This window comes from Clupea harengus, chromosome 21 (assembly GCF_900700415.2).
Source record: "Clupea harengus chromosome 21, Ch_v2.0.2, whole genome shotgun sequence".
Taxonomy (NCBI): Eukaryota; Metazoa; Chordata; class Actinopteri; order Clupeiformes; family Clupeidae; genus Clupea; species Clupea harengus.
Window position 1 is genome coordinate 4919852 of NC_045172.1, and position 12500 is coordinate 4932351.

Sequence of the window (12500 nt, forward strand, 5' to 3'; positions counted from 1 at the left end):
CTGGTGACCTGTGGAGAGGCAGAGAGATTAGAGCAGTCAGGTCTGGGCTGCAAACAACTTTAACAAATCTCCCATTAACCTTCATTTGGCTTCGTACCCCATCACACACACACACACACACACACACACATGTAGAGGCACACACACTCTCATATGGGTGCGCATACACACACACACACACACACATCGTACATACACACACATAGAGAGACACAGACAAACACACACATACTCCTGCTGAAAAGTGGGGTTGCTGCCAAGTACTTCTTCAGGATAGGTAAATGCCTGCACCCCCATCCAAATCGCCTGACAGCACTGTAACATTGACTCCTTGCTGGCAAACACAGCCAACCACCTGGTCATGGGGGCACACTGACAGTGCAGACGGTCCTCGAACGACAAGCAACCCGTGAGACAAACACCGTTATCTCCCGTACCATCACAGAAACATGGACGCTCTTGAATAAAACATTTCATGTTTTTGTGTTCTCTCTCGCTCTCTCTCTCTCTCTGTCTTTCCAAGACTAAATTGCATCATTTGATTTTCAGTTCTATTTAAGGGTCTGGTCACACAGGCTTTGGATGTACTCCTGGATCTTTCAGTGTGAGCCGTCAACAGGATGTTTTCATCACCAAGAAACACCAGGAATAGCCCGCTAATTGTAAGAGTGTGTGTGTGTGTGTGTGTGTGTGTGTGTGTGATTGGTGTGTGGTGCTGTTGTTCTGCTAGCGGATGTGTGTGTGTACTACATGCAAGGGCCTATCAGGGGACCCCAGCCATGCAGGAAGGATGTCATTATGATCAGAGGGACACAGCATGACCAAAGCTGTCACTAGCTCATCAATAGGCTTCAATCATTGGTGCTTTGTTGGAGAGGAACTGAATCATGTAAGTGCTGTTGTTAAGCTGAGGGAAAAGGGGGAAAAGGGGGTTAAAGAGGGGCTAAAAAGACCAAGGCTTTCCGTTTTAGTCACATTCAGGCCAAATCTAAAATTAGGATGTACTCCTTCAAGAGGCGAATCAAGCCTTTTATTGTTGTTTTTGTTGTGTTGTTATTACAGTAAAAACAGCCACTATAGCTCGGAAATTCACAAATGTGTAATTTTCTTGTTGTAGACCAAAATACACTGCAACGATCATTGGTTGTAGTCCAGTGGGGAATCGAAGTCATAGACATTTACAGTCCATTTGTACGGTAGGAGTTTTCAAGGTGACATCGTGTGTGTGTGTGTGTGTGTGTGTGTGTGTGTGTGTGTGTGTGTGTGTGTGTGTGTGTGTGTGTGTATGTGTGTGTGTGTGTGTGTCTCCTCTATCGTCCCTCCTGCATAAGCACGACAGAGCTAGAGGACGTGAGTCACAAAACACAGACGAGAAGAGGGAGTGTGGGAAGATCAGCTATAGCCACCTAGCAGCCATTTTCATCCTACAGTACATACATCATAGTATCTACCATGCATTATTGATCTCTCATCATTTCTCTTGACTGTAAAACATTCATGTTTTGGGTTTCATATACGGTGATGTCAAGGTTTGTGTTCAAGCAGCATTAACACTTTTCCATTCCATAGATAGGAAGGGACCTGAGTAGGGTAGAGTGGGCACTAGAGGTTGAGACTATACCAACCCACCCCCCCCCCACCCCCCGCTACACACACACATGCTCAGATACACACAAATAAAACAGCATATAATCCCTAACTACATTTTGGTGATGAAACTGATGAAAAAAACACTCATGGAGCAGCATTCCTATTCCTTGTGTGTGTGTGTGTGTGTGTGTGTGTGTGTGTGTGTGTGTGGCAGAGAGCGGACATCCTGCAGAAACCAGACAGATCTTCACTCACGCCGCCGAAGAGCGTGATGGATGAGATGTCTGCAGACGTGGCGGCCTCATCGGCACTCTGACAAATGCACTGTTTTCCTCACGCGCCATGGCAACGGCGCAAGTGTAGCAAACTGGAGAATTGTTGTGATGTGAGGGGAAAGCCAGACCCGAGACGTGTGTAATCCCCCCCAAATCTCTGGGAGGAACTCGCTCGGAGGCACGGCTCGGCAGCGGAAAACCAAACTTCAGCCAGGAAGACGAGATGTCTGGAGCTCAACAAGTGGCATTATAGCATGGAGAATCCCTACACAGTGAGGTCTTTGTGTCATGGGTTCAATTCCCAGGGTGTACAGATAACTGTTTAATTTACCTGTACTGTAAAACAGTTTCGATTAAAAAATTAAAAATTAAAAAAAGAATACATATAATGTCATGAGTGGACATCAACCGTAACAACTACATTAGAAAGCCTATTTACATCAAAGGGCATGTCACTGCTTTTTAAGATACACACACACACACACATGAAGGGACCAGCATAGGTCATAAGAATATGCCATAGTCAATAAGTCAATGATATTATACCTAGTCATAATTGTTACTTTTATTTGGATTTAATTAGCCATGAGTGGACTTTGCTTGGTGAATATTCTTTGTCTCTGGCCTGGGTAAGTGAGGTGCGACATTGGTCTCACCTCCCCCCCAGGTCGAGACAAAGAACCCTGCATGCATGGCCCATTTGAATAGACGGTGACACCCCTTAATGTCAGTGTATTTAACCGACTGTTCCCCAAGGAACAAGTCAGATGAGTCTGAGGTGAAGCTATGGGTGGACGTTCAGGCTTTGTCTCCCTTGGTGGCCACCACTGTATAAGAATAAACCTGAATCCTGACTGATCAAACCTAAGACTGAATCTTCAATATATGGTATAAAACTAATTACCATCACACACGCACACACACATCGTAGGTTTTACCTTTTACATCCAACACCTGCATTATCAAACATACAGTACATCTGCTAAATGTCCTCTATGCACTAGTTCAGATGAAGCTGAGGATTGACTGCTGCCTGACTGGCCCTGTTGGCCATGTGTTTTACCGCAGCACCAGCATGTGAATAGCTGATGAGGCTTATTTATGGACTTGACAACAGGCCATCACTGTATAACTTTAATGAGATACCGATGCCTCAGGCTAGCAGCAAAATATCAAGCATTCCACCTTTCCTGGCCAGGGTTGCTATGGTAGCCCTATAATGCGGAGGAAATACAGCTTATGAACCTTTAGGGTCACAGGCTGGAGACAGGCTGGTGAAATTGGAGAGGCTGGAGATACTACTACTGCGATGGATGACAAGGGTATACGCAGTAAAACTACACTGTAACATTAACTCTAATCAAAGTCCTTATAGACCAGTCTCGCCACTTGGCAATAGCTTCGGGTAGCTATTTCGGGCAAAAAAGATCAGGCTCCTATCTAAATGAATAGTGAGAGAGCCGTAACTCAACATTGGATGGTCAAACAGACAGTTGAAGTACATCACGTGAATCCGCGTTTAAATCTGACATTAACGGCGTGAAGGTTGTTTCCACAACCGCTTAAATAAGCCTAGAAAAGACATTATTGTTCGTGTTGACTTGCTCACTGTGCACGCAGTGCGGCTTTTGCTATGGTAACGGTGGAAATAAACAGAACACTTAGGTGAGGCGAAACATCAGTTTTGCCGTTTCCAACAATGTGATTGGCTGTCTATAATAGAGGGCAGGATGTCCAGTTACACATATGCCATGTTAAGCGCTGATTCCCCATTCATTTCCCTGGCAGTGATTTGTCTTCTCCCTTATAACGTCTCTGCTCTAATGGAGCTAAATATAACGCCATTGAGGTATGTGACCTAAACTGGGGCATGTGACCCCACACTGTTAAACAGTGTTGAAGTTACTCCAACTTGTGTGTAAATATATCATCATATCAGATCAAAATAAGTCAATACTGTGTTTTTTAGCGGGTAGGAAAAGAGTGGAAGCCAACAGCCAACCTTTTTTTTCAGCTTTGTTTATAGGAAAGCATTAGCATTTGCAACATGTTATTTTTCCTCTCACCTCAAACAATGACGAGATTATATCTATCCAATCAGCGATATTAAATACACATCCACTGCCTCTCAGTAGGCACGCACACACACACACACACACACACAGACACACACACACACACACACACAGCTGGCATTTGACACAGGTCACACTAATCTGTTGCAAAAGCAATCGCCCGAGTCAGCAGACGTATCACTTACAACGTTGGCCCTTCGGAGGATATTAATTGTAACGCAAATAAAACTACCATGAGGCTTTTTGGACGATCTACACAGGAAACGGTTGTGGAGGGGGACATAAATCAATGCGTAAAGGCCTCTAGGCTACTACTGCAACCCTGCTCCTGGAGTGAGTCCCAGAGTGCACACTGTACACAGGTTTCTCGGGCTGGGACATCACTCACATTCTCAGGTCATTAACAAGCACCTGAGACTCATTACAGTCAAGCTAAAACAGGAGTCATCTCTCCAAATGCATGTTAGATGCTGGGATGGGGGACTCTGTGAATTACAGCAGGAGATTATCGTCATCATCTCACACACACAGACACACACACACACACACAGACACACACACACACACACTCACACACACATCCACACTCACACACACACCCACACCCATACACACAGAGCAAGAGACACGCGCATACACACGCACACACACACTCACACACACACACACACAAAGAGCAAGAGACACGCGCATACACACGCACACACACACTCTCTCACACTTTCTTCAGAGGTGTATCTGCATTCTCTGGCGTGATTATCTGAGTGTAATAAAACGTGACAGGAGAAGAGAGCTGTGGAAGGCAGAAACAAACTTGTGCGTGTGTAGTCAGGGAAAGTAGTGATGTCGTGGGCCTTCACAGGTTAAGTCTGAAGGCAGCTGGAGAAGGATGAAAGGGCTTCAGTCTGCAGGTAGCCCCAGATCTCCGCTCTCTGAGAGAGAAGCCAACATTCTTCTGCTCTCCCTCCTTTTTTCATTTCCATTTAATTTACTTTTTTGTTCTCCGCCCTTGTTTCTTTCTCTGTCTGTGTGCTTCCATGGTGCATCCTAAAATCTTCTCAAACTTGTCTCACATATAAACCAGTGGCTACACTCATTCAGTGAGGGCAATAGGCATTCCGTCGATGCGTGTGTGTGTGTGTGTGTGTGTGTTTGTGTGTGTATTGAGCATACATCAAAAGTTCACACAGAATTCTCTATCCAACGCTGTTTTATTTTGTGTGCCCAGGTGGAAAAACTCAGTGAAGCTTCCTTGCCATTGCCCTTTCAACCATTCATATGATTACACACACACACACACACACACACACACACACACACACACACACACACACACACACACACACACACACACACACACCTCTGAGCATCAAGAAAAACAGGATCAAGCTGGCAGAAATGCCAAGAATCAAGGACCTAAACACGACTCATTTACAGCTTTGGCACAATACCCATGGGCAACAACACTGACGCTAATAATGTAAGTGTTGGTGGGAATACTTGGCGTAAGTGAGACTTTCACTTGACCATACAAGAGTGAGTGCTACCATTTGGCCGAAAGGCAAATTAATTCCACGGTCAATATTTTTGGAGTAGGCTGATGTTTCAGAGTAAATTCAATAGATCAAAAAGAGAAAAAAATATATCTGTAGGGAGAGGAACTGCGCTGGGCATTTCTCCAGCCTGTCTTTGATTCATTAAAGGCGATTCATTTCATCAGCTATATTGCTCAATAAACGACAAAATAATAAACAGATTTGTCGAGAACGCAGAAACTAAATCAAGGGTGTAAAACGCAGCATAAACATTACGAACGACAAACCTGGTGGGTAGACTTAACCAAATTTGCTCTTGAAATGACTGAGTGCGCCACTTTATGGCCGACGCACGGCCGCAGACAGGACAATCTGAGTTATACCTCGAACGAGAGTCTACCGTAGAACGAGTAGAGCAGTATACCCAGGTGATTGATTTTAGCATATGCAGCCTCGGCAGGCGAGAAGCGCCTCCGTGAGCTAACAGCCTCCCCCTACCCCCCACCCCCAGCCTCTGCCTTCACATCCTGCTAAGAAAAACAGCTCCCTGCCCGAGCCTTGCAGGAAGTGCATATCAGCACCATCCATCCATCCAGCTTCCAGGCTTTCTTTCCCTCCCCAGCTTTGGCCACTAAATCACCACAGAGCGAAAAACAAAATGATAAAAAAAAAACACAAACAACTGTGCTGAACATGTTGGTCGGAAATGAACAACTCCCTCCTCTGTCCCACGTCAACATTGTTGGAAGGGGCAGTCAAAGGTGTCCGTCCAAAGGAGGTATTTGAGGCAGATTCTGACAAATTCCATTGTTCTGTGCACATTCCTGAGGCCAAGCAGGCCAAACTGAGTGGACCTCCGTCAGAAAGGGTGAGCGAGGAAAAGGCCAACTTCACATGGTCCCTCTTAAAGAGCAGCTCAAGACACAAGAGTCATAGGCACAGGCACAAGACAAAGAGAGTGAGGGAGAAAGAAAGACAGAAAGAAAGAAAGAGAAAGAGAGAGAGAAAAAGAAAAAACAGAAAAGAGAAAGAGAAAGAGAGGTGAGCAGGGTAGCTCAGGAGTACCCTATGTTCCAACATGACTGAGAATTCACACCTGATAAATGAAGAGTTCAAGATTCCACAGGGTTCCCATTCCCTGCCTCGAGTGTGCCAGACCAGCACCAGATGCAGTGGCTCTCAGTGTAACAGACATGCAGGCACACACACGCGTAAACACACACACACACACACACACACACACACAGTGATTCTCAGTGAGAGCGCTAACACCCCGAGCGCTAATAAAAAATTACCGTATGTTGTTTTAGCGACACAGAGCAGGAGAGCTGCCACACACACACACTTCAACACACACACACACACACACTCACACACACACACACTTCAACACACACACACACACACACACACACACACTTCAAAACACACACACACACACACACACAGTGGTATGCCAACCTCTCTACTTCCTCCACCGCTCTTGTGATCCAGAGACACACAGGTCTCCAGCAGCTATCAGACTGGCTTGATTAACCTCTCATTAACACCGAACAGCACTCAACGATCTACCACTTGACCTCATAAAAGCGCAAAGACACAATAGGCACTTCATAAAGAGCCGAATCAAAGGACACTATCCGTCTGCATTACCATGATCTATACATTCACTGGGCTATTGATGTCATGACATTGCAGGCTTGGCAGTGAACATACGCTGTTTGGTCTCCCTCAGGGCAGATATAGCACTGAGTCACTGAGGTCTGTGGCTGATAAAGTGGAAGCTGTGTGTGTGCGTGTGTGCGTGTGTGCGTGAGTGCGTGTGTGTGTGGCAACATGTCTAACTTCATGCAAGTTTTTCAAACATCTCACATTGACCAACCCCTTGTTACAACGAGTCTCTCCAGATTCTGACAGCAACAGGAAAAGATAGTTTGGTAACATTCATGAAGAGAACCATGACTAAATCTAATTTAGATTCAACACAAAAAGGATAGATGCCATAAAAAACATCTGGGACAGGGGTGGTGGACTGGGATGGGATAGAATGGGACAAGTGTGAGCGGTCGGTCGTGAATAAGAGAGACAGACGAGCTGAGAGAAGGAGAGCAGAGGCCGAACACAACCACAAGCTCGCAGTGGTACACACACACACACACACACAGACACACACAGACACACACAGAGAGAGAGTGACGAGCTGGGAGAAAGAGATCGGAGGCCGAACACAACCACAGGCTCGGAGTGGTACACACAGAGAGAGAGAGAGAGAGAGAGAGAGAGAGAGAGAGAGAGAGAGTGACGAGCTGAGAGAAGGAGAGCGGAGGCCGAACACAACCACAGACTCGGAGTGTTGGCAGGAGACGCAGACGCCCTCAGTGCGCACTGGCAGCCTCACTGCTGCGCATCACTGCCAACACTGCCCATCTGCACACGCAGATGCATATGCCTCTCTCTCTCACACACACACACACACACACACACACACACACACACACACACACAGTGAGAAAGGGAGAGAGAGAAAGACAGAGAGAGAGATAGAGAGAGAGAGACAGTGAGAGACAGACCGACACACAGATATTCAACAATACAGAAAGAGAGAGGGAAAGAAAGAAATACAGAAGGAGAGGGAAAGAGGAGAGAGAGACAGAAAAATAGTTTCTTGTGTGTGTGTGTGTGTGTGTGTGTGTTCATGTGCGTGTGTGTGTGTGTGTGTGTGTGTGTGTGTGTGTGTGTGTGTGTGTGTGTGTTCGGGTGCGTGTGTGTGTGTGAGCATGTGTGCAAAAGAGAAAGACAGAAAGAAATGGAGAGAAAGGAATGTTCTGAGAAAGAAAAAGAGAGTGTGAGAACAAACGGAGAGTTAGATGAAGACAGATCGCTGCTCCCGTCACCTAACTTCACCCCCGAGTCACAAATCAGCCCGTCTGTGGCCACGGAGGGGAAGTGGGGTCTTAGGCAGGAACTCAGATGAACTGTGAGGCTTTCCCCAGAGACCCACGCTCTCAGAGTTACACGAGACATGGGCACTAAAACATTCATGTTTTGGGTTTCATATACGGTAATGTCAAGGTTTGAGTTTAAGCAGCATTAACACTTTTCCATTCCATAGATAGGAAGGGACCTGAGTAGGGTAGTGTAGACAGTTAGTTTCCCTCACACTTGCATCTCCACTTAACACCCCCAGCTACACACACACACACACACACACACACACACACACACACACACACACTAAAAATCACACTATTGCTCATCCTGTAAGGAGTTAAAAAGACTAAAAAGAACCAAACAACTAGGCAGAAAAAAGACGCATTCCTGAGGAGAGATGGATGATGAGAGGTGAATCCTTACCTGGAACACTGCACTCATCCCTTGGTCTCTTCCTGTCTTTTTTTCACTATCTTTCTTGTGCACTCCTTTTCCTCAGAGAAACACAGGGTAACAACAGGAGCCCCTGCTCCACGGAGAGCCTCCTCTCTCCATCAGTCAGAGAGGCGATCAGTAATCCCAAACACGCGCCAAACCAGGAGTGTGTGTGTGTGTGTGTGTGTGTGTGTTTGTTTGTGTGAGATAAAGAGAGAGAGAGAGAGAGAGAGAGAGAGAGAGAGAGTACCTCTGAATGTGTGTATGTCAGTGTATGTGTGTGTGTGTGTGTGTGTGTGTGTGTGTGTGTGTGTGTGTGTGTGTGTGTATATATCTGTATGTGTAATTTAAGATTATATCACTGCCTCTGATTAGAGGCCTCCACGGCCAAAACAAGAGGAGCTGCAACAAATGGCTGGAAGTCAAAGCCCCAAAGGCAGCGTTTCAGCGTCTCTTTTCCAGTCCTCAGTCAGTCCCGTCCCCTGCAGCGGCGAGGCGGTGAGGTTCACCACAGTGACAGCGTCGGGATGGATAGAGCTCAACCTCTGATTGCTCCTTCCTCAATCTCACACTCACTCTCTCTTTCTCTCTTTCTCTCATTCACTCGCTCGCTCGCTCGCTCGCTCAGGCGCTCTATTTAAATGCATGTGGTGAGGTTGGAAGGAGGAGTGTAACTGAGGCATTCCACAACATAGGGGTTGGGCTTTAGTGTGACAACCAGCCCCCCTTTCCTCCTTTCCTTCATTCCAATCTCCCTCCCTCTCTATCTCTCTCTCCCTCCCTCTCTATATATCTCTCTCTCTCCCTCCCTTTCTATCTCTCTCTCCCTCTCTCTCTCTCCCTCTCTCCCCCTCTCTCTCCCTCTCTCCCTCTCTCTCACTCACTCTTTCTTCCTCTGCCTCTGTACTGTTCTCTCTCCCCCTCTCTCCCTCTCTCTCACTCACTCTTTCTTCCTCTGCCTCTGTACTGTTCTCTCTCTCCCTCTCCCTCCATTCTCTCTCACTCTATCACCATTGTCTCTAACTCTCTCTCTCTCTCTCTCTCAGTTTCTTCCTCTGATCTGCCTCTTATGCCTTCCTCTGTCTTTAAACTTTTCTGGCTGTTATCAGGGTTAGGTTCAGATATAATTGCCCAGTACATAGACATGCAACATTTTCACTTCCTCCAATCTCACTGCTCACCAGCAGCCGACGGGATGCACAATTCCATCTTGTCATTCCACTGCACGTGCACATGAACCATCATTTGGAATCAGTTTCTAGAAGAGTGGTCTTTTGGTTCTGGGCAGCATTCTTTCAGAGAAACATATGAAGACAACAGGTTTTGCCAGACCAAGATGTTATTTCGGGGGGCAGTCAGGGGGTGATTCACAACCCCCTGAGTGTGGATGTGATTGGGTCTGTTTGGAGAAGGGGGTGGGGGTGGGGGTGGAGGCTGTTTGTAACTTTCTCCCCGACCTTGGCGATGACCTTCAGGGTGCCAGGTCCATCAGCCCTCTATCACCACCTCTCAGGAGCCCAGCGTTCGTCTGGCTGCCAACAGCCGTTGCCATGGCGACCACGACTTTGAATCGCCGGTGTTTGCGTCGGGCCAACAGACAGAGAGAGAGAGAGAGAGAGAGAGAGAGAGAGAGAGAGAGAGAGAGAGAGAAGAGAGAAAGAGGTAGAGGGAGAGAGAGAGAGAAGAGAGAGAGAGAGAGAGCGGTTTCTGCAAATAAATCTCTAGTGGCTGTGGCCCATGTGCACAGGATCAACACAACTGCAGATAGACAAACACATACACACACGCACACACGCACACACGCACACACACTCACAGTATACATGTATTGCACAGGCATAAAAACTGTTCACACAGATGCACACTGACTTACACACACATACATACATACATACATACATACATACATACATACATACATACATACATACATACATACATACATACATAGACATACATGCACACAAACAGACATGGCAAACAGACACAAACCCATATGCACACACACACACACATATACACATTTCAACAGCAGGACACAACAGGGGCCTTCCACTACTAGTTGTAATATCCGTGACTCTGTGAGATCTGTGACACTAGATAAGAAGCTGACGTGTTTATACAGCGAAAGCAAACTCATTCTGGGGGAAAGCCTTTGAAGAGGAAACACTGTTAAGAGGACCTGCAGGATTCCTGGAAGGCACGTCACTTCAGCTAATCAGAGCGGTGTGTTTCAGACGAGACGAACCATTCTGTCAGGTGGCAGGTGGCTTTCTCTACTACAGAAAACATCATCCTCCCTTTCCCTCTCTCTCTACCTGAGTCCCTGTCTATCTCTCTCTTCCTCTTTTTATCCCTCACTCTATCATTTCCCTTTTCTCTCTCTGTCTCTCTGCGTCCCTTTCTATCTCTATCTCTCTCCCTCATGTGAAGTCTCTGTCTATCACCATCTCCCTCTTCCTCTCTCTCTCTGTCACTTTCTCTCTTTCATTATTCCCTTCTCTTCCTTCTCTCTTTTCTCATCAGTTACAGCCTCAACAATCCACCTTGAGTATTTTTCACTCAGCGGGTCACAAAAACAGCTGGTTGGCTGAAGCTCTTTCTGCTCTCACTCTCTCTCTCTCTCTCTCTCTCTCTCTCTCTCTCTCACGCGCGTTCTCTCTTTCTGCTCTCTCTCTCTCTCTGTGTCTCTCTCTCTCTCTCTTTCTGCTCTCTCTCTCTGTGTCTCTGTCTCTCTCTCTCTCTCTCTCTATCTCTCTCTCTCTCTCTCTCTCTCTCTCCCTCTCTCTCTCTGACTGTGCGCTGTCTGGAGTCTTTAGGGGCCCCAGCCAGAGGTTAATGGCTCCCCCTCTGACCCCTGAGGAGATGGAGCACACAGCCACACTGAACAGGCAGAGTTTACAGATACAGTGTGGAGAGGATTGTGTGAATTTGAGATGTAGAGAGCCATTTTGTGTACATCATTACCAACAGTACCGGTTTGAACACAAATAACAAAGTTGGGGACTTCGGGGTAAACTAGCTCCAGCAGCTATGCTCTTGTTCTCTGAGGAGTGTTTAGTAGGTCTTTAAAGTCCAACGGCCCTATTCTCAAACATTTAGCTCATTTAACATTTAGCAAAATGCAGCCCTAGAATATGTTTTATGATAAGAAATAAATAAACAAATACATAAATAAAAACATTTAGCAACAATATTACAGAGCATGACCCCTCCGAAAATCCCAAAGATCTCTTTTGACGAATTCAAGCTAAATATTGTATAGACGTTAGAAAGTCAAAAACCGATTGGCTATAGTAGCTCAGACAGGCTGCATCGTCTCCTAGCCCAGCAAGGATAAGGGCTTCCTGCCAAGCCACACAAAGCAATGGCTACTAATTTGCTTGAGAATCGGCTAGGAATCTATTTATTTACTAGAACACAGAGACCTAGCCTTGGCAGCCAAGAGGATGAACAAAAAGCATACTGAGCTGGCGTGGAGTTATTTATGTATTTCTCCGAGCGAAAGCCGAATTCGGTAAGCGTCCCATGATCAAACCTCTGAGCTCCATCCGGCCAAACTGGCGCAGTCAATAAACTAAAGAGGTAATCCCGACAGGAACAGCCTCTGATGTTGGCCAATTAGTTAAGCCGGTTGTGCAGCCATCTCGACGGACGCG

General features: G+C 46.4%; 1 protein-coding gene across 1 annotated transcript in view; it reads right to left on the reverse strand.

Annotated features, from left to right (window-relative positions):
• The window catches only part of tns1a (tensin 1a), a 112426-nt gene that overhangs the window by 55739 nt on the left and 44187 nt on the right, over positions 1-12500 (reverse strand). Inside the window, exon 4 of the mRNA XM_031558174.2 lies at positions 1-8. This exon is cut by the window's left edge and continues 31 nt beyond it. Within this exon, the coding sequence (XP_031414034.1) occupies positions 1-8 (8 nt within the window). The remainder of the gene's footprint in view (positions 9-12500) is intronic.